The sequence below is a fragment of the Pteronotus mesoamericanus genome, unplaced genomic scaffold (assembly GCF_021234165.1).
Source record: "Pteronotus mesoamericanus isolate MK-2021 breed Mesoamerican mustached bat unplaced genomic scaffold, CSHL_Meso_final scaffold_651, whole genome shotgun sequence".
Lineage (NCBI taxonomy): Eukaryota > Metazoa > Chordata > Mammalia > Chiroptera > Mormoopidae > Pteronotus > Pteronotus mesoamericanus.
Window position 1 is genome coordinate 7479885 of NW_026555325.1, and position 24852 is coordinate 7504736.

Sequence of the window (24852 nt, forward strand, 5' to 3'; positions counted from 1 at the left end):
GTGGGAACCATGAGTTCTTTATTTTTATGATGCTGCCATCTAGTGAAACTTTGGTAAAATCATCTTTTCATAATCAAATTTGTATCTTCTCATCTTTTAAGATTTTATTTATTTATTTTTAGACGGGAAGGGAGGGAGAACTTGAGAGAGAGAAACATCAGTGTGCGGTTGCCTGTCACACACTCCCTACTGGGAACCCAGCTGGCGACCCAGGCATGTGTCCTGACTGATTCGAACCGATAACCCTTTGGTTCACAGATTGGCACTCAATCCACTGAGCCACACCAGCCGGGGCATCATCTGGTCTTTTAATCAATTGTGTTTTGTGTCACCTGTTAGGAAAGAATTGTACATGCATTCAAACATATTGTAAGCACCACAAGTCTTTATTTGTTTTTGTTTTTTTTAAAGATGGTGTCACAGATGTGAGCACAAGGCTTTTAATAACAGGATAAGTGTGAAGTTTCATGGTTCCTCATTGTGTCAGTCTTTATAAATAATTGATAATAAAATAAAAGTGTTGTTTTTTCTATTCCTTGAGTTTTCTAAAATAGTTTGATTTGCAAAATCATATCTATGAAAAATTGAGTTAGTCTAAAATTTTAGTTAAGAATAAAAATTGTTAATCTGCAAACCCAGGTTTTGATAACCTCTAACTCTTAATAAAAATTAATTGTATTTCTTTTCTATCATTCCTAAACCTTATGTTAGAATGGAGCATCTATCATATTTTTATGCTATGTATTACTCATTTTTTAGAAAAACAAAGTCCAAATCTACAGCCCCCACAAAAAATTAGTTATTTTTTTTACCAGTAAAAACTTCTCTGAGATGCTAGTTATGTCCACATTATAATGAACAAGGTTTCTAATTAACTAATTCTTAAATGTATTGACTTTTTAAAAATAGAAACTATGCTCTGTGGTAAGGGTCAGCAAATCTTTTCTGCAACAAGTAGGGAAGTAGATAATTTAGACTTTGTCAGCCATATGGTCTCTGTTGCAACTACTAAATTCACTTGCTAAAGCATCAAGAGATAATATTTAAACAAATAAGAGGGTTGTGCTCAAATATAATTTTATTTACTAAAAGCAGGTCATAGTTTGCGTCCTGTAATAGCAATCTGGGGTTATTCTTACGTGATGTTAGAACAACTAAAATTGGTCCCTCTGCAATTATTTCTTTCAAAAACATCTAATGGTAGATGTTTCTTCAAAGTTGCAGGAAATCTAAAGTTTTGAGAATGTAATATATGTGCAATTAGTAAACCAGCAATAGAGAACTCAGAGCTAAAATATTTTTCCAAGGTGAACTATCACCCTTATTTAATGATCAGTTGTTTTGTTGTTGTTTTATGTTCATGTACAAAGTTGACTTTTTACAAAATATTTTACTTATTTTTTTTTTTAGAGAAAGGGGAAGGGAGGAATAAAGAGAGGGAGGGGAAACATCAATGTGAGTGAAACATCTATCAGCTGCCTCTCACTCCACCAGGACCAGGGATCAAACCCACAACCCAGGCATGTGCCCTGACCATGAATCAAACTAGTGATCTTTGCTTTGCAGGATGATGCCCAACCAACTGAGCCAGCCACACCGGTCAGGGCACAAAGTTGTCTTAATGTGAAATGAATCACTGTATTCTCTAAGTAAAACTTAACTTTATGATAATCAGAAAGCTAAATAATTTTGATGTTTATTAATTTAGAAAATTACTACTTCGGTACAGTTTGGATAATACAAATTCACTAATCCAGATTGTCCTTCTGGAAGAATTTGTTTCTAAAATACTGAATTCTACTAGGCAGACATACAAAACGCTTGAAACATGCAAGTAATTAACAAGAGAATAAAGTCAGATAAGAAGCTGTTAAGGATTCAAGTCAATGTATAGAGACAACACAGTGTAAAGTCGCAAATATTATTTTTATGAATTGTGTGGGGGAGGAACTAACTTTTCTCTACCATCAAGTTTCTTTTGGCTGGTTAATAATTAAATAGACATAAGAGATGAGTAAGAGAAAATAAGTAAATTTAATACATACATATGTATGGGAATCCTGCATATGTGATAGAGTCAGAGATCCCACATACAGAAATGGTTCAGAGATAGCAAGGGAATATGGATATACGCGACATGGGTATACAGGGAATGAAGTAATGCACCTTGGAGGCTTCAAAGGGTCATTGGAGGATGACAAGAAAAGATGTTTAGGAAATAGAAGTTATATCTGATGATCTCTTATTATGGGCAAGGCCCTAAATTCAATTTTTTTTTAGGTAGTTAGAGGCAAGTGCAGAAATTTCTCTCGAGTCTGCTGCTAAAGTTGACTATTTTCTGAAACAAATAGCAAAGTTGACTTTAGCTCAAAGTTATCGACATACTATTGAGGTACATCTTTTTTTTTATTTCCTTTCTTTATAGCCAAGTCTAAGTACTTTAAAGTGTTGGGGGGTTTTTAAGATTTTATTTATTTATTTTCAGAGAGAGGGGAAGAGATGCAGAAAGAGAGGGACAGAAACATTGATCAGTTGCTTCTTACTCATGTCCCCAACCCAGGATCTGGCCTGCAACCCAGGCATGTGCCCTGACTGGGAATGGAATCTGTGACATTTTGGTTCAGGGCCTGCTCTCAATTCGCTGAGCCATATAAGCCCAGGCATCATTGAGGCACATCTTGGTGTGATTCGTTCTCAACCCCCAACAGTTATCTTTATCTCAGCTGATTGAGGCAGGACTTGATCTCAGGAATCCTGCCGCTTTCCACTGTGCCCATTCGTGCATCTCTAGCCACCTAAAGGAGGGTGGGGAGACAAGTAGATCCAGGCTGAACTCACTAAGAGAGATTCTGATCCAAATAAATTTCTTTTGTCTTCCACCTGGGCAGCAGGTTGGCCCACGCTAGTCCTTCTCACAGAGATGGCAGGGAGCAAGAGAGAGCAAGCCTATCCCATTCAAGTGCTTTTGGGATTATGCTTGTATTACAAGCTTAATCCCAGGCTTGAGCTAACTTCCATTGATCAGAATAAGTGCTTTTGGGATTATGCTTGTATTACAAACTTAATCCCAAACTTGTGCTAACATTCCACTGATCAAAACAACTTACCTGGCTGATCCCAGTGGCAGAGAATTGAACCCTGCCCACAGTGGGAGGGGCTGAAAAGTTATGTGGCAAAGGACTTGAATGTAAAATGAGACAAAGAATTAGAACTGTTAAGGAAATTTACCACAGCATGTATAGACTTGATTAAATTAAATGTGGGCATGACTGAAATTAAGTGATAAACTAAAAACTATTAATTCCTTCAGTTTAGTAGGATACACTATAGCAACTGTTCTCAAATGTTTTAGTAATTCAAAACTTTTACAACTTTAAAAATCAGAGAGAACTTAAAAAGGGTTTCTTGTTATGCTTATATCTAATTGTATTTACAGTATTTGAAATTAAAGATTTAAAATTTATAATTTATTATTTTAGAATAGCAAATAAACATATTACATTTTAACATAAATTATATATTGTTAGAAAAACAAACTTTTCTGAAACAAGTTAAAACATGTTTTTTATTTGAGAAATCTATAGTTTGGTTTAATAGTGATTTTTTATATCTGCTTCTACATTCAATCTCTTGTTTTTTTTTATTTTTAATCTTTGTGAAGAATATGAGGGAAATTGGTCCTTGTGCAGAGATAGAGTCAGAAAAAGCAATAGTTTAATTGAGAATATTTTTTGATAATGCACCAGAGTTTGACAAGCGAGAGCTTTTTGGAGTGGTAGTATGGAATGTGAAATAAAATTACTGAACTTTCTGTACTTTGTTACATGAAAATTTATTGGTTGATTTTGCATTTTGAATAGAGCATTTATCCATGATACATAATGTCAAGCATTTGGTTTTCTGAGCCATGAATATTTTCCAAAATTTACATACTTTATTATGTATTAGTTTTAATTAATTTAATTTTAAATTATATAGCACTACCAAGATAATCAGAAACATTTTTAAATACTGGGAAAGGGTCATATTCACAGAAGTGAATACAAGTTTTCTGAAGTTCTAATTTCTCTTGGAAACTCTTTTTTTTTAAGTTGGAAACAAATACTATGAATTGTTTTCCTCTAATTGACAGACTCATATGATTCATACTGTTACTTATCAGTTTCTGTTCCATTAAAAAAATAATGGTTCTTCATCGAGTAAAAGTAGCCTGTTCAAATTGCAATTCAATTGCATTAAGTACATTACTTTGAGACAACCTTCTTCAGAATGTGGTCAAATACTTTATGCATACTTCCTATATTATTAAACCTTAAAGATATGAAAATTAGGTTTTGAGATTTAATACAAATTCATCACTTTTGCAGATCTATCAAGATTTTTAAGTAAAATTGTCTTTTTTCCCCTGCAACTGAATGGCTTTAATGTGCAGTGACTACTAGGAGAGCTTGGTGCTACTGCCATGATTTGTGCTAAGATGCCAACAGTTTTGCCCATCATTGCTTTTGCATTATCTCTGTAAATACCAACCCGATGAAGAAGACAAAGAATGTCTTGGTATTATGAAAATTGTTCGACCTAAAAGAATTTTGGGAATGCCCAGGGTTTTGTGATCAGCACTTAGTGAAACACAGAACCATAGGGTGATCCATATTTATATTGAATATTACAGCAGTTTGTCAAAGATTCTCTTAAAGATATTTGTACTTATTATTTCTAATCATTAAGCCAATTTAAAACTCGTTATTATGTTCTCCCCCAGGGTTGTTTTGTTGGCTTTGATCTCGCACATGCAGTTGGAAATGTTGAACTCCACTTACATGACTGGGGAGTTGATTTTGCCTGCTGGTGTTCCTATAAGGTACAAAGTAGTTAGTATATTTACATCCTGCTGTTCCACATTAACTTTAACCTAAATTTAAAAACTGGATAGGTGACCAATTTGAATATTATTAGAATATTTCTTTTATTAGAATATTTCCTGATGTTAATTATAAAGTCATACAATAGAATGGTATGATAATTAAATTCTGGTGTTTTCATCCACTATAGAGTACTTATTCTTTCAGTTCTGTGGTTGCCATACAAAGTCAGGTGGTGATGGGGAAAAAAAAACACCTCTACACTTAAAATGTAATTCAAATTAAGTTTTTTTGGATATGTTGTGAAATTTCTACATGTATAAGATAATTCTTATGAAGTCAAGTTGACAGTGACATTTAAAGGCAACTTAATTAACAGGGAGCATAGAAATGAAACCAATTTATTTTAATTTTGGCAATTTTAAAATATGATAGTTTTATTATTATTTAAATATTATTGTGACAAAATGATTTAAATGAATGAGTTTTGAAATTAGATTGACTTCAGTGGAACTGTTATCTACTAGTTGGGGCAAAATTTGGCTAAAAAAGTAATAGTTATTTATTTTCAATTAATAATCCTATGTTTCATTGGTTTTTCTTTGAACAAGGTGACCTAAAATTCTGTTTCCTTATGAATGCTCATATAATCACACATTTTGAACTAGTTAAAAGTTGGGTTCAAAAAAATGTCTGATTACATTGTTTATCTTTGACATATATACAGATGAACCCATATAATTTAATTTGTTTTTATTCCAGTATTTAAATTCAGGAGCAGGAGGTCTTGCTGGTGCCTTTGTCCATGAAAAACATGCCCATACAATTAAACCAGCGTGAGTACCATTTTTAAATTCTTTTTTGGTGATGAATAAATTAATTTGCATTAATAAAATGCTAAAGATCCATGACTCTTTAAGATGTTATCTATTAAGAATCTGGATTAATTACAATTATTTTACTACTATATTAACAATGATGTACTTTATCAGAAATAAATGCTCTCCAAATAATTCAATTCATTGAACAAAAAATATAATCACAAAAAAAGGAAACTTCAATGCTAAAAATGAGTCATTGTTATCATGTAGAGCAGATAGTTTAATGTGAAGAGACTACTTAATTTTTTTTCAGAAATTAGACTTCAGAAAAGTTCAGATTTCTCACATTAATGAATAAATCAAAACCAACCAGAGATGTGCCTAATAGAGCCTTAAATGTAGTGTGTTACTATTTAAATCACATCTACCTTTAAAGCTGGAAACATAATAAGATGGTCTTGTAAAGAATATCTTATGTCCTAAAAGATTTTATAATCCATGAAAACTGAAGAAGCTGAATACTAAACAACAGATTAACTACATAAAAACCAATACTTTTTCTATGTTATATAACTTCATTTTTTTAGAGCAAGTGTAAATGCAAATGTGACACGCCAACCAATTTACACATTTTTATATGAACTCACAGTGTATCTTTTACTTTTATCTGGTATGAGGATAAAGAAATAATATTCTGGGGGAAAAACCCTTTTCACAGTTGTATCAGAGTATGTGTGATAAGGAGACTGTCTTGACTCTTCATAGATAACATAATAAAGTTCAATTAATTTTCTGAATATTCTCAGCTCCTGGATTAGTGGTAAAATCTTTAAATAATTGAAGCTGAATTAGTAATAAAGCTTGGAGCACCTCACACTTCTGAGGTTCTATGCATTTACACCCTAAAAATTTAAGATAATTTTTCTATAGTTAATTTAATCATTTCTACAATTTCTTCAAGATTTTTGAGTTTTAAAATTAAATAAATCATTTTCTCTAGACAGGTATTTTGTCAAGCAGATGCTTTCCTCTAATGATTATCAGTACATTAGATTTTTTTCCGTGTCCCAAGTTCTCTGAAAATAATATAAAGCCTATGTTATAAGAATGCCATGCATGTAGGAGAAAGACCATCTAGGCAGACCAGATTCACATGACAGCTTGACTGCTTGCTAGTCCATAATTTGAAGAATGTTACTTGATATCTCCACGTTCTGTTCTAACCTCTAACTAAAGAGAGTATCACCTTCTGCCTCATAGTCAGCTGTGTGAGAATAAAATGGCATGATGGATGTAAAACAGTAAGCTCAGCCACATAAGCATTATATGCGATCCACACATGTAGGCTAAGAAATTTGTTGCATCTGTCAAGTGGCATTTTTAACTTGTAGACTTTTGTAGATCTCTAGTAGAGATCATTTCTCTAAAGGAGAGAACAAAACTCCAAACATTGTATTTTCTGACCATTAGGACATGATACAGTTTTGTACCTATCACCAAATTCATTTCAGCAGACCTTTGACAGATTGACTGTGTAAGTTTCCATTCCTTCATTCTCTTTTACTGGCCTTACATCTTACTGGTTTCTTCACTAATTAATGTGGTGAATGAGACCTTTATGCATGTCCATTTTTTTTTTGTTTGTATGAGAGCCATGCTTTTAACGTTTTGTTTGTTTGTTTTTGAAAATTATACTTTCTTAACTGTTACTGAATTTTAAGTATCTGGCCTTGTAGACTGACAAGACTCAAATCGGGCTTAACTCACTAAATCCTCCTTCCAGGAAAACCTGATTGTTGTCAGTTTGTCAAAGCTTCTTTTATGTGAAGTCAGAATGGTTCATTCAAATGTGGCTAATTTATACTCTCTAGGGAAAATAACTGATACTAATGTTGCAAATTTTGCTTAAAAACCAGTGACATCTAGTGGCTAACTATGTTATTTCAAATAAATAGTATCCAGATAACATGTCTTTTCCTGGTGGAATCTTTTGTTCCTTATCAAATATTTTTAAAGTGTGTGTGTGTGTGTGTGTTTAAATTATGTATTTTGTATCATTTGGCCATATATTTCCAGGGCAAAAATTGTGTAGTCAAAGCCTTTGATAAAGAGGTAGAACAGAGTGAAGGTGGAAATTAAAGTGAGAGGTATTCTAGGTGCATGGTTAAACAGCACGCACCTGTGTTCATTAAAGCTGGGAAAGAAGGACATTGCGGCCCGCGTGGTGTAGAGAGGGGATCCAGGATACGCAACCCTGCTCTCTAAAAGAGTAATATTCGGTATATAATTTTGAAATATCTTTTATATGATATTTCCATTAGCAACTGGTAAATTACATCTTTATCAAGGTATTTCACTTCCTTTTTTTGATTGTTTAAATAGGCATTTTGGCCATTGTTCAATACTGATGACCTGAGACTTTTTCCAAGAACATTTTGCCGATAAGGGGAATAAGTAAAGGTCAGAGTCAATCCACTGCATTAAGCGTCATAACTCAAGCTGTTACTCTCAACTAGAATTTGACCTTTTCCTAGTTTATCATCACTTTTTATCATTCTCAGGGTCATATGATAAATGTTGTATGTAGCTAAGAATTATAGTAAATTAGGACTGGTCATCAGTAAATACCATCTTGTACATTTTTCCTTAAGGGCTAACAGTGATTCGGTCCATAAAGTTAGTAATTATTGCTCTCAGATATGAAAGGAAATACTTTTAATTGTAATAATTTGATGATCAGAAATATATCACTAAAATAAGTACTTAAATACCTTTAAAGTTTTATTTTTATCTTTATAAATGTTGCATTTCTGATACACTTTAGATCACTACTAAACTTTTTTATTTTAGTGACTTCAAAGATATCTGAAGCCCATAAAATGTCTTCTGTAAGAGCCCATAGACTGCAATTCAGGATCCCACCATCCCCCGCCCGTCTTTTTAGAGAAATTTTAGCACGAATGCAGGAGTTGGTCATATGAGCTATTAAGATTCCTTCTATCATTTTACCGTTTTACCCTGTCCGGTGACATCAGACATACTAAAAAACTGCTGCTCCTCACTTTCCATGACAGCATAACACACTTTCCAGTGCTCCCATGTATTTGATCTCCTAAGATGCTCTTTTCTCCTACAATTTTTTAAAAGCTTTCTAAGTGACCAAGAATGCTACCTAATGATAATTTTGATGGCAATGCTAGGATTTCAAATCATGCCAAAACACGTCCATAATCATCTACAGCTGTTTGATTGAAGGCTTTAACTAGATGGCATTTTTAAAGCCTTATTAAGAGCTTGAGTCATCTCCTTTATTGTAATAAGTAATTTGCAGTTAAAAAAGCACCAGCCTTTAACCAAAGAGGCTGATTGACTTCAGTGTGTGGCTAGGGCAAATTTTAAAACTCAGAAATGTAGTGCTTTTTTTAAAAATTATCATTTGGCAAGTTGAAAAAAGGCACATCAAACAATATTTAGAAAAGCCTAAGAAAAAAGCATCAAAATTCTAGCAAAAATATATAAAAATGATTAACTTATCCAATGTTTGACCCAACTTTACAATTAATGTTACATTAGGAGAAAGGAATATCCAAAGCACCTTTGTTCTGGGCAATGCCGACTTCATATATCTGATTCCACGTAGTTCTCCAGACAATGCCGGAGGATGCCATAGCCCAAAATTTATACCTTGTTTTCGTTCCTCAGTAATCCATTCTGGCTTACTAAATATTACATCCTTGTCCAGTACCTGTGTTACTGAACAGAAGGACCCGTAGAAGGGGTGCCCAGATGCTATTACCGAAAAAACGACACCCTCCTTCCCCGGGACCCCTCGGTTGTGGGTCCTTTGCCCGCCGCCCTTGGAATTCTGGCTCTCAATGCCAGAGTGTGGTGAAAAGGAAAGGAACTACTTATTCAAAAGTTACGCAGGTTTGATTAATGGCTAAATGTCACCCTTAAACCTCAAAATCCCTTCAAAACAACCACGAGCACACACACCGTCCTGCCTTCCCCGCCTTTGCCCAGTCAGGCCGGTCAGGGGTACCGTCCTTCAGAAGAAAAAGAACAGAAGTCCGGGGCTCGGCCAGGCAGGCCTCTCTCAGTTCTCAGCACCATCCGCTGTGTCGCCGCGATCTCCAGCTCTTAATCCATAACCCTGTGGCACCTTCTCCTGGCCCACCAGCAAGAGTCCTTTCTCCCCTTTTCTTCCCGCGTGGTCTTCACACTGTTCCCCAGAGTCTGCGTCCTTGACTCTCCTGCAGGCGCCCCCGCCCCCCCGCCCCGCCCCGTCTCTCCTCTTTCTCTCCCAGTTACACTCTGTATTAAGTCTTTTCAACCTTCCTGATTAGCTTTGGTGATATGCCAAATAATCCTCTTTGCAAATGAGGAACGAAGCTATCCTGTTATTGACATGCAAACTGACTTCTCAATGGTCCTGCTCAAGGCTCCCATCCCCCCTGGCGGCCCGCCCTGGGGTGGGGAGAATATGTTTTTCTTGGACACCCCAATCTCTGGACCCCGTTACAAAAGCCCTGCTGTGCCCTATTACACCTGCATAAGGTCTTCTTGTGAAGGACTGAAAGAACAAAGTATATGTGGCAGTAACAAGGTGTGCGAATTCACAAGACTCCAGATACTTTCAAGAGGGATAGGCTGAGTCGAGGAGGGTGGACTGTGTCCCGCAGAGTACGCTGCGTCACAGAGGGAAAATAAAATAAGTCGTCCCAGACACTTTTCTCAGTCTGTCAGGGGAAAGGGCGCCGATTCCCTTCAGTGGAGAAGGCCCCCGAGCCCTTCTCTTGAAGTAGCTTTTATTGAGAACCATATATGCAGGGGTATACAGCATGGATGCCAAGCTCATCAATCAATGTCAAAAGACTATGTTTACAGAAAACAAAAAGAGATCGTAGATAACAATGGAAGGATCCTAAGGGATTTGCCTCAGGTCAGGGTCTGGTGCCCATTCCCAAGAGCATATCAATCAAATATTTTATTTTTTCTCTATCAATTACTATAAAAAATAGTTACTGGTATAAAATTGATTTATTTTAAATGCATTTTTTCTAATATTTGTAATCAAATAATGAGAACTTATATATCCATATAACTCTCTAATCACAGGAAATTTCCACTTTATCTTATTCCAACATAAGTGTCTTTTCTCACATGTTCACTGCTTCACCATGTAACGAGAATGATCCACAATGAATTAAGGACACATAACAAATATAATCAACAAACATTTTTGTACAAGAAATTTTCATAAATGGAAATAAATATAGGATATGCCTATGACTTTTAAAATCTTACACTCCGTTTGGAGGAATACTGTTTCAATAGTCAAATAAATGATTTGAATAACAGGTAACACAAAGTTAGAAATATGCCACACAGCAACTTCTTAGTGAGAGGTGAATTCTCAGACACTGCCAAAGGCGCAGTGGAGGGACAGATGGCTTTAACTCAGAGCTGCTTCAGAAAATCTTGAGCAGGGCTGTAGGGGACTTACAGATACCAATCCTTTACAAATTGGAATGCTATATTAACTAAGTGAATAAATTTACTGTTACTCTGAAAGCTGAAATGGTTGCCTATGAGAGACTTCACTTGATTAGTTTCATAAATTTAAGGAAGTATAAAGAAGACTTACTTAAATGACATTTCTTAAAGGGATATGTCAAGTAATCTTTTCCTTTTTATACTTTTCACTAAAATTTTTATGGAATCTCAGATATTGACTTAACATTTAATGTTTTACCTTTTATCATAAAATTGCCCTTTATCCACATTCTACACAATATTTTAAAATTATAGTGGTAAAGTTGATTTTGCTCCATGCTCTCACTTAGTTCGAAAGCCACACTCAAAGAGTAGGTTATACCTGTCATAACTTCTAGTCCCCAGATTCTCACTGTAAGGATTACAGAAAAAGAAAAATTGAACCACAGAAAGTCATCTATGGACTCATGACATATAACCTACAACTATCTTCTTTTGAAACCTCAAAATTTATTTTCTCTTCTAACACTGCAATCTAGTGTCTCTGAAGATATATGAGGTCATTGAACCTTTAAGACACAAAAAGTAAGACTTGTCAAAGAGTTTCAGCTCTTGTTTTAATTGTTTCACATTTTATCCTCAAAATAACCTTTGAAATCTGCAGGGTGTTGTGTTTTTTTTAATACTAACTATGAAAAGCTATTGCTAAACCTTTATGTGTTCTTGTTGATAAAATACATGCGCGTAGCACTTTATGATTGCCAAAAGAGTCATAGTTCAGTGACTCATGCTGTGTGGGGCAGCACGGAGAGCCGTTCATCACACAGGGACCCACTGAGTTCGGGTGCTTCCAAGACGGGCAGGGTAACTTCACACACCACAAGAGCACGTGTAAAACGTTGCTCAGAACAAAGGTCTGAACCCATCTGATCCATTTTCTTTTTGTTCATTTCTTTTAACTCTACTCCAACGGAGATTTAATTGGATGGGAACTGTCCTTTTCTCCAGAGTTAATGTCTGTCTTCATCATGGCCAGTTCATGGGTAGATAGCTTGTCGTGGTACCTATATCAGTCCCTCCTCAGTCTGCTTTGGTCAATGTCACAGAGGATTGGGCACAAACTATGATGGTTAGGGTAGAAAATGACAATTTAGCTATCTTTATTTTTAGAGGAAATTGCTTGAAAAATTGATAATAAATTAATTCTAAATTTCCTGAGTACAGGGACATTGTGGTTTTGACTTTTTTTTTTTTTTTTTTTTTTTGCTTCCACAGTCCACAGTGCCTAAGAAAATATTTTTAAAAATTTTGTTGTTGAATGTATGGCTTTTTATTTTAACTCTCAGCATAGTAGAGAAATCATTTTCTAACACATGGAAGCATGTCTACTTTACAAGTTATTCTGAAAGGATATAACTTGCAAAATACTGCCAAATGAAATATGAATTTCCATATGCTTTTACAAAGACCAAATATATCCATGAAAACTAGCTGTAGACAACAACTTAAAAATATTTTATAAGCATTTTAATCAACGTGGCAAATAGTTCTTTCTAAAGTCCTAAATTCAGATGTATTCTCTCTGTGTGCTTTTAATGTCACTATACCTCAAAGCATTGTAAACCAATATTTCAAAAATATATTTTAAGAAAATATATGCAAGAAATTTTCAAAAGCTTTATTTGTTAATAAAGCTTTCACATCAAAAAAATACTGACTTAGCTCTTGTAAGGACAACACCTTATTCAGGAACTTCAGGAAACTATTTTCATTAACTAAAACTCACAATATCAGGAAGGACTTTTTAAATAACTATGCCTATGACACTGTCAGCTCATTGGACATATTTGAAGAAGCCTTCTGCTGAGTAAGATTTAAAGATGTAATTGGATATGTAATAGAAACAACTGAAGAAATCTTAGCAATATTTACAGACAAGTGGGCAAACATGAGGAAAAGGAATGGAACTTTGTGATCCTACCTCAAACTACTTTCCATTGTATTAAATCACTTCACTTAGAAAAGAGTACAGAAATTGTGAACAGATGAGTATTTTTAGAAAATAGAAATTAAATTTATTTACCAAGTTTGAGTTAGTAATATTCTACCTGTCATTCTAAGGCCATGACCATCTCAAGCTTTTAGTGTCATACCTTGCCACTAGTTGCTGGCATCAAGGGATGTATGTAAAATTTATGGGCTGAAACAATCTATTTTGCCCATTTTCAAGACTTTTATTTATTTTAGCACCTTTGAATCTGATCCTGTCACTTAGCCATGTTTTTATATTTCCTACAAATACGCTGGTTAACAACTGCCTGAATTTAAATTCTCCTTGTTCTTTGTCTCATTTTTCATTGTTTTTTTTAGGGGGGGACACCTCTTGTTATAGTTTATATTTACTGCTTTCTCTGATCCTTATTCCTGTGCACTAACTCCACCTTCCCTGTATGTGCCTAAACTAAGGTTATTTTTGGATTCCACTAAGGATCTCAACTATAGAGATTCTGTTTCCCAAATCTTTTTTCTCATTCTGCATGGTAGGTTAGGGACATTAATGCCTTGCTGTGAGGGATGGCCTAAGAACTTGCCAAGGAGACATGTATCTGTGCAGTCGTGCCCAAATTTTAATGATCTTACTTCCCCGAGGGTCAAGTTTTATCATACTCAAACCCATCTCTGTTTTCATTGGGTCATCTGAATTGGATTAAAGACTGTCAGTGGAGGCTGAAAGAAACACTATTACTGATGACAGATTAATAAACCTTGGAACAAACAAAAAGGAAGGGCAAGAAAATTCTATAATTATTTATGAAAAAAGTTAATATTTTCATGAAACTTGTGGAAGTACTTTGACTACTAATCCTTGAAGTAACAGCTGCATAATGCCTCTTTTACAATTGCATTCATGAGTAAGTATTTATTGAGCATACGTCATATTCCAGCCAATTTTTAACGTGTTTCATATGAATAAAAAAAGGAAACAAAGATTCCTGCCCTCATAAAGTTTACATTCCAGCAAGGGAGGACAGACTATACACATAATAAAGAGTAAATTAAATAGTATGTTTGAAGTTGATAGGTCTTATGGACAACTAGTAAAGTAGGGGATAAAAAGTAGGCATGGGAATACTCTGTGTGGGATCCTTGGCAATGTGCAGTATTAAAAAAGCATTCAGGAAAAAAGTCACACTGGGAAAATAAGATGTGGATAAAGGGATGAGGGAGATGTAGATAACCAAGCAGTTATCTTTTGAAAAGCATTCCAGGCGGAGGGAATATTTTATCAAAGGGTTCAAGGGCAAGAGTGTGTCTTGAGTATCTCAGGAACATCAAGAAGGTCCCCACAGCCAAAATAGATTGAGCAAACTGGGGATTAGTAGATGAAGTGAGAGAAAGAAAGGGCTCCAGAAATGCAAGCCCTTATAAGGCAATCTAGAGACCTGGCATCCATTGCCCATTTCTCCCTACAAGTGACATGATGTAAAAACTTTTAAAATGATCATTTTGGTGGCTTTGTTGGGAATAGTCTGTGTGAGGGTAATGGTGGATTTTGGAAGACCTGCTGGGGAACCATTATGGGAAGCAGGCAAGAAGTGACAACAACTCAAGGCAGGGGAGCGGCAGAGAGGGGGTGAGAAGTTGGAGGATTCCGGATCCATTTTAGAGGATGGGTTGTAGCACTCTACATGAGAATAGAAACATGAATGTCAGTTAAGGGATGTTTGCGATCATACAGAAGTGAGCTGCTCATTATCTAAATTATGGTAATGCAAATTAGATGAAAAAAGCAGGGCAGGGTTATTAGGAAATTGAATCAAGAGCACAGAGAAAAGTTTGGGTAGATGGGTAAGAATGAACTGAGAATCAAAGATTAATTTGGTATGTAGGGAAAAGGATGCTAAATCACTAATCAAATGTCAGACAGTTATTTCATTTATTAACTAAAAAAGATACTTCTTGAGCATCTACTGTAAGCTAAGCAGTATGCAAAGCATTGGGGATACAGACATAAATGATCCCCTATGTCTTGGAACTTAGTATTCAGTATAAGGAATGAAAAAGAGAGAGAGAGAGAGAGAGAGAGAGAGAGAGAGAGAGAGGTTAGAGGAATTTTTGCTGAGGAAGTAGTGTTTGAGCTGACTGAAGAAGTCCTCCTGACTTTTAGTCAGAATGAAGGAAGAATGGGGAGTGATGTGTTGTTCCCGGCAGAGTGGTTTTGCATACATCCATGTCTGGGGCCAGGACATTGAAGTCTTTGCATTCCAAATAAGGAATTTTGATTTTTATCTTAAAGGTAAAGATGAACCATTGACTGTTCCTGTGGAACATGATTACAAATATAGGTCTCTTTGCCTCAGCAGGTCTTAGTGTGCTCATAGGAAAAAATAAATGGTTAGGCCTAGGGGATCTCTAAATTTCCCTTCCAGATTTTAAGCTCTCTGATTCTCAAATGACGAAAATGAAGCTTCAGAAGAAGGAACGTTGCTAGTAGGAATAGTTCAGAATCTAAAACCAACTCATCTAAACCTGTGTGTCATTGGCTATCTTGGTGACTTTGGTGACCCTCTTCCCCTCCCCCATTGTGTGAGAGGTGGATGCAATAAAGCACAGTGAGTGCAGACAAATTTATAACAAACTTTACTATAGTTTGCTCATCTTTTTGCTTTCCTCAAGTATGAAAAAGTACGATGTACATGTTTCTTAAAATTTAAGTCAAAAATTTTATTATGAAAATTAAGAATATGTAAAAGCTATGTGAATGAATAAATGTCTCATTGATTTCCGAATGAAACAACCTTTGTGTAACTTTTGATTCTGTGAAACATGATTATTGGAAGAAGGTTTTTAAGTAATACACTTTTACTTGAGGTTAAGTTATAGAGGACATTAGGATGTAAGATGACAGACATTCAAATTTATCCCCAATTGCTATTACAGGCTTTTCTTAAGAATAAACTATTATGTCTACCCCCAATGTCCCACATTTTTGCAGGGTTATAACAGTTTGTCTGATTGAATACACTTTTTGAAGCCATGAAAGCTATAAGACAATTGTATTTAGTGCTAAGTTGTGACTTTAAGAGAAAGAAGAAAAAGAAGGAAGGAAGGAAGGAAGGAAGGAAGGAAGGAAGGAAGGAAGGAAGGAAGGAAGGAAGGAAGGAAGGAAGGAAAGGAGGAAGAAAAAAGGGAGGGAGGGAGGGGGAGAGGGAGGGAGGAAAGAGGAAGGGAGGGGGGAAGGAAGGAAGGAGAGAGAGAATGAGGGGGAGAGAAGAGAGGAGGAGGGAAAGGGATGAGGAAGAGGAAAGGGAAGAGGAAAAATAAAAGTGAAAAAAACTTAGCCTCAAGTTCATACTTTTAAGCATAGACAAACTATTAAATGTATAGTGATAAATTGTTAAATTGAAGGACATTACAAGAGCAGTATTTAATGCAATTGTACCTTCTTAGAGAAGACTGTGATCTCATTTTTTCTATATGTAGGATTTTGCTCCAGTGATTAACTGCATGTTTAACAAGCTAGGAAAACTGGGATAAGTTGTTTTGTTTGGTTTTGGTGCAGTACAGAGTGAGAAGAGGTAAGGGATTTACAGGGTAAGTTAAATTAATTCATTGTATGAAATATTTAGGGACTGATACTAAAGATGCTGCCACTAAAGGCTTATTAAAGAGATCAAGGAGAATTTGGATATACCATTTCATAATTCTTAGTTTCCAAAATTACATTCAGTGGGTCCCTTGTGGTTTCTCTTACTGAATCTGAATATCATGCCTCAAGATGCTATTATAATAAGTGATGCTTTTCATTGAATAATATTTATTTGAAATTTCTTTTATGAAATTTATGATGTTCAAAGAACACTAAACATATCAAAATATTTTCTTGTTTTATTATTTATCACATTTCTTTCAATATCTTTTCTCAAAATTATGTTAATAATTTCATTCTAAGTAATATAACTCCCTGCTTGATTTTTAATTTTTGATGGCAAAAGATTCAAATTTTTAGTTTATGTACTATGAGATTACATCTTAATTGTTATTGTTCATATTCAGTTTGTAGGAATGATTTATGAGGTTGTGATAATAGCTGCTTATAAACCAATTTAATGCTTTTTAATTTTACCTTATTAACTTTAGAATATTTGTTTCTTAGAATTCATGCCAAGATTTCATTTAGACTATATTTCTATTGTATTTTGATTTTACGTGTCCTATGTTCCAAATAGTAGAAATCTTGAAATAAATTTAACTTTTCCCTACGTTCTTTGGGATATTTTGAGTTTGAATGAATAATTTCTGAAATAATTATCTCTTTATTTGACTTTAAAGAGCTCCCTAACTATCTGTAAAGAATTTAGGGTGTAAATAAATATGAGGGATATACTTACCTACGTTTCCTAAATTAGATGCCTAGTTTTGTGCATTTTGAAGAGAAACTCCCTATAGCAAGTATAAAAGAATGTGAAAGTCAGAAGAACAATTGTTAAGGTGGAAAAAAAAAGCACTGTATATGTAAAACATATGGCTGTCATTAGCTTGGCATTTCGCCAGCTCAGAAACCTAAGTGCAGTGTTTAAGTAGTTTGGGGAATATTGCTGTTATAGAATTTCTGATTTTTTTAATCTACCCTAGACGATTTTGCATTTGATTGTGAATATTCTTGAGCATTTTACATTTGCATTTGGGCTTCATCCACTAATAATTGTGTTATCTTAAGCTATTTGTCAAGCATCTTAAAACCTCAATTTTCCTATCTGTATAAAAAAGGTAATAATCGTATCTACTTTACAGGAGTATTTGAAGATTAAGCGATCACTTAGAACAGTGTCTGACTCATAACAAAAGCTCAATTAACATTTGTTTTTGTTGCTCTCAGAATTATTTTCCTAATGAGGAAAAACCTACATTTCCCTAAGTTAAACAAACTTGTTTGACTATTTTTACAAGACCTTTGCTGCATGTTTGAGGAGTCAAATCACCTGGGCTCACATTTACTTTCTATCATTTGGAAAACAATGTGGTGGAAAGACTTTACCTAACATATTATTTTAGTAAATGATTTTTTATTTTCTTATTTTATTTAAATTAAAAATGCCCTCCAAAACTTTAATCTAGGTTATGCAAAAAGTTATATTACTATGGGTACTTACGTTTGAAACATATAATTGATGTTGTTTTTCATGAAAATATTCAAATAACCTGAAAAATGTCAGATATTAAAGAAGTGATCTACAGAATATTTTTACTTCAAAAGGGATTATAGGTAAAAATAAATTTTAATAAGATAAAAGTGTCATTCATTTGTTATAAAGCCCCATAAAATGATTAAATTTCTTTTTATCAAGTCAAAGTGTTAGACAATGTATTTTAAGATGTTGCAATTATATCCAGAAGAAATGACATTTAGAATTTCATTTAGATCGAAGATAGGTAGTACCGATGATTAAAAGAACATGATACTTATTAATACTTAATATCAGAATACAGATGCAAAGGAAAAAGAAATATGAAAAATCAGTGAGTCTGAAACAATTAACCAGTATTGACTGTGAAGCACAACATGGAATATCTTGCCCCATTTTTTAAATGGCTTCCTGGCAGAAAACTGTAAGAGAGATTGTATTTATCATTTGCTTAATTATTTTGATGAATATTCCCTTCCAGTAATTGTTTTGATCACTAGTCATCACTGTCACATCTAGATATTAGACTTCTGTGGTATGTTAAATAGGAAATTATATTATTTTCCTGCTCTGGAGTAACCTGACCCCATGTACTTCTAGTTGTTAGGGAATTATGGTATAAAATATATCTATAAGAGCTGTTACGTCCTTCTGTTTCTCTTACTTTACTTTCCTTCTTTGAATACATTTAATATTCACGTTGATGCAACTGAAATTATCTTCTTGAGTCTTTGGTTTCATTTCTTTCGGGGTCTGAATCCACTCAATGCCTCACTCCTGATAGAATTTGATAGCAACTCTTATCTTCCTCTGCTCTGCTTAATATCAAACATGTAGGTATGAGTCCATTTTCCCTCTCAATTTTTTCTACCTCACTATGCCCCCTGAATTCTTGCTTTTTGATGAAGAGTCACAGGTCCCACTATAATTAAGAGGAGAAGGGTCACTCAAAGCCATGAACATCAGGAAGCAGGGATTGGGAGGGGGGTAACTGCCCATCCTTTTGTTGGGTTAATATTTGTTTAATATTCCAGGAGGAAACAAAAAAAATATTAATATTTTTAGTTTGTTTGGTTCTTTTCTAATTCCTGTCTCTATCTCTAGCTTCTAACAAAGTATCTCATTAACTATTTTAAAGAATTAATGAATGAAATATAGAAAAACTCTAATAGGCCTCAAGGGAAAGTAATTAAGAACATAACAATAGAAATAGAGTCATTAATAACCATTATCAACTTTAATTGAATTTCCCTCTAACTTCCATCAAACTATCTTTACAATGGTTTACTTTTAAATTCTGCTCCTCTATTCCACTTCCAGAGACTGAGCATCTCTGAGTCTACTCACTTATTGGCTTGTTAAGAAACTTGCCTTGAACCCCATCCTTCAGCTTAACTTCTGATGATGCAGTCTCAACCACAGCTTCCTGTTTTGGGTCAGTGTTTTCCTACTTACTTACTGAGCAGGATATGGGCAAAACTAGTTATGTTCCTTTGGGTAATCACTCAACCTCTGTAAGCATTACTTTTCTCAAATTTAAATGATGGAAATAATACCTACCTCAGAGTGTGTTGCAAAGACTAAATGAGATGACACAAAACTATCATGCTCATTTCCCAGCAAACATGTCTTAGTTTCCATCCTTTTTTCCCTAGCAATTTATTGTGCAAAACCTTTGGTTAACCATGTCTTTTGAACTGGGTTTCCTCCTGGCATGAGAATCAATCATTTAATTAGCTAGGCCACTCTTAAATATTCTGTGGGATTATATAACTTCCATCCAGGTCATATGAATGTGATGGTCAAGGGTGATGGATGGCAAACAATTAGAATCTCTAACAGGCCTGGTCCAAGGGCTTGTCTTCCAGTGTCCTTTGTACTAAGCTGTTGGATAGCAAAATATAATTTCTTTAGTGAATAAATGCAACTGAGGCATGTCATCATCAACTAATGAGGCAGACAACTTGGAAAGAATCATAATTTCATATTTACACTTTTTCGGATACAAGTTAAAGTACTTTTATAGGTTCAGTAAATAAAGCGTAAAAATGATGTCTTAACCTCTGTTATACATTGATTTTTAGTTTGTTTGGTTCTTTTTTTCTTCTCTAACAATAACACATTTTTTTCCTTCATGGAGTTACTTGTTCCTTTCATATTTGGGTTAAGAATATGTCATCAGTATATTCAAGTATAAGCTATCATTTCCTCCTATGATACCATATTTTCACACTAGGTCTTTGATGTTTCTGTCTGATATACCCAACAATCACCATAACCCCTACTCTTGAATATTTAATACCAATCCACAAACAGAAATTACAAGTAACTAGTGCTTTAGTGAATACAAAAAAATATATATTAAATAAGAAAAATGCACTTAAATATTTTCTAATCTTTATTTTTATCTCACTAAAAAGAAATGGGGGAAAAGTGTTGTTTTTATTACCCTGTCTCACAGCCACTGTATTTGCTCCAGATTTTTTAAAAGGAAAAGGAAAAAAGTAAACTTTGAATCGGTTTCCACAGAAAGCATGACAGACCAAACACTCATATACTATTCTCATATGTAAATACAAAAGAAATAATTCTCTTTAACAAACTGTAGTCTTTTTTTCCCTTCTCTTTCAAAAGACATAAAATGAAACAATAGTCAATTCCTCTGTTCCAGATGATAGTAAATGGATCTAATTCATTCAGTCTAGAACTTCTTTCTTAGTTCCTCATTTTTATGCAACCATAATCATTGTCTCAGTAGAAAGGGTGAGACCGAGTTTTCTTTAGTACCCAGCACAGTTCCATGCATTCTGAAAGAATGAGCTTTTAATAAATATACATCATAATAAATATAAACACCTCAAATAAACTAATATTTTGTATGGTGGTTTCGTTTTCCCATTCAATTTAACTCATTGATATAGCTCAGTTAGGTGTTCAGATTAACTAAGCTAGGTTCTGATATTTAATACAAAAACATTTCATTTCAGAACTTTGATAAATATACTTTTAATTTCATTATTGTTCCGGTACAGTAGTAAATACACAAAAATGAAAGAAAAGTTGCTAGATAAAAAAAAGAAAAAAACATTGAAATAGTCTCTCAGTTTTTATAATGACCCTATTAAAAAGAAATGAAAAGATGTTTCCTTTTTTAAGAAATTTGATAATTTAAAAAAAACTACATATGTAAATGTCATCAGGTCATAAACTTCAGAGGGCAAATACTTTTATTTTCTTCATATTTGTCCATCCACTTATTTGATATAGGAAATGCCCTCTTGCAACTTCTAGGTAAACTTAGTAACTTTTCTGATTTTCTCAGTAAATTTGTAGTTTAAGCTCTGTCAATAGGGAGTACTTTTACTGTCTTTTTCCTCTTAGGAAGATATCTAAGGTGGCAGGGATGGGTGATGCACAGAGCACCCACACACAGGTAAGGGGAAGGCTTCTGGTTCCTAGCCATCTCCTGGAATCCACTCCAAGTACCCGGCGCTCCTTTGGTCATCTTCTCTCTGCTGCTGCATATTCCAAGATATTTGTGGAATTCCCATGGTCCCTTGCCCTTCATCCCAACCTTCTACACCCTTCTCTGGGGGCACAGGAAGCTCAGGATACTCTTGGGTCTCTTGGGCGAGTATGATTCTGGGCTGTAAATGTAGGAGATACTATCTCAGGTTCATTCTCCTAACATTTTTACATGAAAACTATGGCACCAAACTGGCACAGAGACTATATACAAACCCTTTGGTCGCCTCATAATGTGAGGTAACATGGCTCAGGCAATTTTTATCATTAGGTCCTTTTCAACATCTCTGAAGTTCCTACTGACCCCTCAACCTTTCAACTCCCATCCCCTAGAACTTACCTGGGGGAAGGCATGCAGCTGGGCTCAGCAGTAAGAAGATGGATCCAATCTTTCTCTTCCCTTTTCAAAGCTTCCCTTTCCTTAGCATGAGAAAACTTAAATTATTCCTGGGTTAGGTTCATTGTTTCTCCTATTCTTTTTGCTGTTTACAGCATAAAATTTATGCTAGGCTATATGAGATATGTAACAACTAGAATTCCAAAATGTCTGTCTATTGCAAATCAGAAGCCTTTGCTTTTAAAGATTACTATCTCTGCTATAAGTTTCAAAAACTCAATTCAGAACTCAGAGCTAAAAAGTGTTTTGGTACAATCTTTACTGCTCTTCACTTAACATATAACCCTGAAGCAATAAAATTTATTTATTCACTCTGGGGAAGAAGAAAGTGGTAGAAAACCATTTGTTAAATGATGAGAAAAATTCTTAATTAATATCTTCAAAGTTTTTACTACCCCAAACATTTTTTCCCAAACAAATATGATATCAATAGTTGTTTCTAAATACATACATTTTCCAGGTGAGGGGAAGCTGGGAATTATGTGTGACCAAAATAACATACGTAACAGGAGAACTTAAACTAGACAATCTATTTTCTAATCAGATCTAATATTTTATTCTAGAAAAATTATTTAATGACAATTCTAAAGTTGACTATTAATTGTATGTCTAGAAATTTAGTAAACTTAACTTTAAAAATTAGCTGAATTCATTTAGGATAAAGCAGTATTGCACAAAAAGAAAAATAAGACTGGTAAGGAGAGCTAAGGCCGAGGATTAGCCCTCATAGTCTACATGTGTATCTGAAGTATGAAACAGATCAGGGAGGGCATCATGCAAAATGCTCAGTGAGCCATCAATGAATTGGTACTTGATGATTATTTACAACATCAATGATTAAAACTAAAAAACTGATCAGTTATTAAATGCTAGTGGCTCAATAAAGAACAAACATTAACTAACCACCTCTCCTGGAGGCACAAAGATATGCTAAATGTAAGCTTAGATATTTGTTCATTTATTCATGTGAAGGATATACCATCTTATTTTTTAGGTAATTCTCTCACTCTCTCTCTCCTTTGTTTTTTGTTTGTTTGTTTGTTTGTTTGTTTGATTGCTTGTTTTACTTATTGTTTATAGAGATGAAGGTGGGTGATGTGTAGGATTACTGAAATATAATCATTGATTTTTGGCATAGAAATAAAGTCATCCAAAACATTTCCCTTTAAAGCAAGACTTTTGCGATGGACAGGAATAAATCATATAGAATTGGCAATTTACATTTTAACTAGTAACAAATAGTATCATTAAGATGAAATGTCATCCTCAAACAATGTGAAGCTCACTGATGGGGTCTTTGAAATAAACTCAGTGGCCTGAGTGGAATTTCAAGTAATTCCAAATAAAAGTTTTGGCCTAAACTTAGGAAGTACCTTTTCTATTTTCTCCATTTTGAAATATAACTTATCTCCTCTACTTTTTCCCTACAGACAATTCAAAATCTATCATTTAGCTATCAGTTTAAACATCAAACAATTCTAGAATATACTTTACACTTAAAGTTTCCTCTGTTAAAATATTGACAAGTTAACTTTTAAATGAAGCTTGCCCTGAGGGTTTTAAAATTGAATGTGGACATCTTTATAGATAAAATATTAAGTTAATTACTATTATATAAGTTTCATGGTTAATGATTGTGTCAAGTGGGATGTATGTAACTATAATTCAAATTCTTTTTTAAATAGATACATCTTTCAACACATAAATATGTATATTAGAAAAGTTCTGGCCATTTCTAATAGAATAATTAAGTTTTTCTACACAATATAAGTTCAGAATTTTTTGAGTGTATGTGGTTATTATAAATTACTACCAGAAAATTTCAGGTAGTTTGTTATAACTGTCTTTTACATTAATTCTTAATGTTTTGCAAAGTAGATATACATTATGATAAACTTCAGCATCTCATTTAAAAGAAAATGTGCCATAAGTTTTTATTTTTCTCTCAGTTTACCCCATGACCAGGATCAAAATGTGATATGAACTCAAGTCTAATACAAATGAGTTCCTACTACAAGCCGTGCGATTTACTTTGCTATTTTTGTTTATTATTTTTTAGTTAGTTTCTCTGGTTATTCAAGATTTTATTATTTTTAATGTTTTATTGTTGTTCAGTTACAGTTGTCCACATTTTTCCCCCACTACTCTCCTCTGCTCTTCCCACTCCTCACCTCCCACATTCAAACCGTCTCCGTTGTCCTTGTCCATGGGTCCTTTATACATGTTCCTTGACTTGACCCTTCCCCTTCTTTCCCCCGTTATTCCCCTCCCCTCTGGTCATGGTCATTTTGTTTTTTATTTCTATGTCTCTGGTTCTATTTTGCTCGCTTGTTTGTTTTGTTAATTAGGTTCTGCTTATAGATGGTATTTGTCTATGGCTACTTGGCCTATTTCATTTACCATAATACTCTCCCGTTCCATCCATGCGGCTTCAAAGGGTAGAAGTTCCTTCCTTCTTTCTGCTGGGTAGTATTCCATTGTGTGAATGTACCACAGTTTTTTGATCCACTCATTTACCGATGGGCACTTAGGCTTTTTCCAGCACTACATCCCTTTACATCCCT

At 34.3% G+C, this 24852-nt stretch overlaps 1 protein-coding gene across 2 annotated transcripts in view; it reads left to right on the forward strand.

Annotated features, from left to right (window-relative positions):
• KYNU (kynureninase) overlaps positions 1 to 24852 on the forward strand; it is a 166869-nt gene that overhangs the window by 124533 nt on the left and 17484 nt on the right. For both annotated transcript variants that reach the window (XM_054562756.1, XM_054562757.1), the window contains 2 exons: positions 4763 to 4861; positions 5625 to 5698. In XM_054562756.1, the coding sequence (XP_054418731.1) occupies positions 4763 to 4861; positions 5625 to 5698 (173 nt within the window). The remainder of the gene's footprint in view (positions 1 to 4762; positions 4862 to 5624; positions 5699 to 24852) is intronic.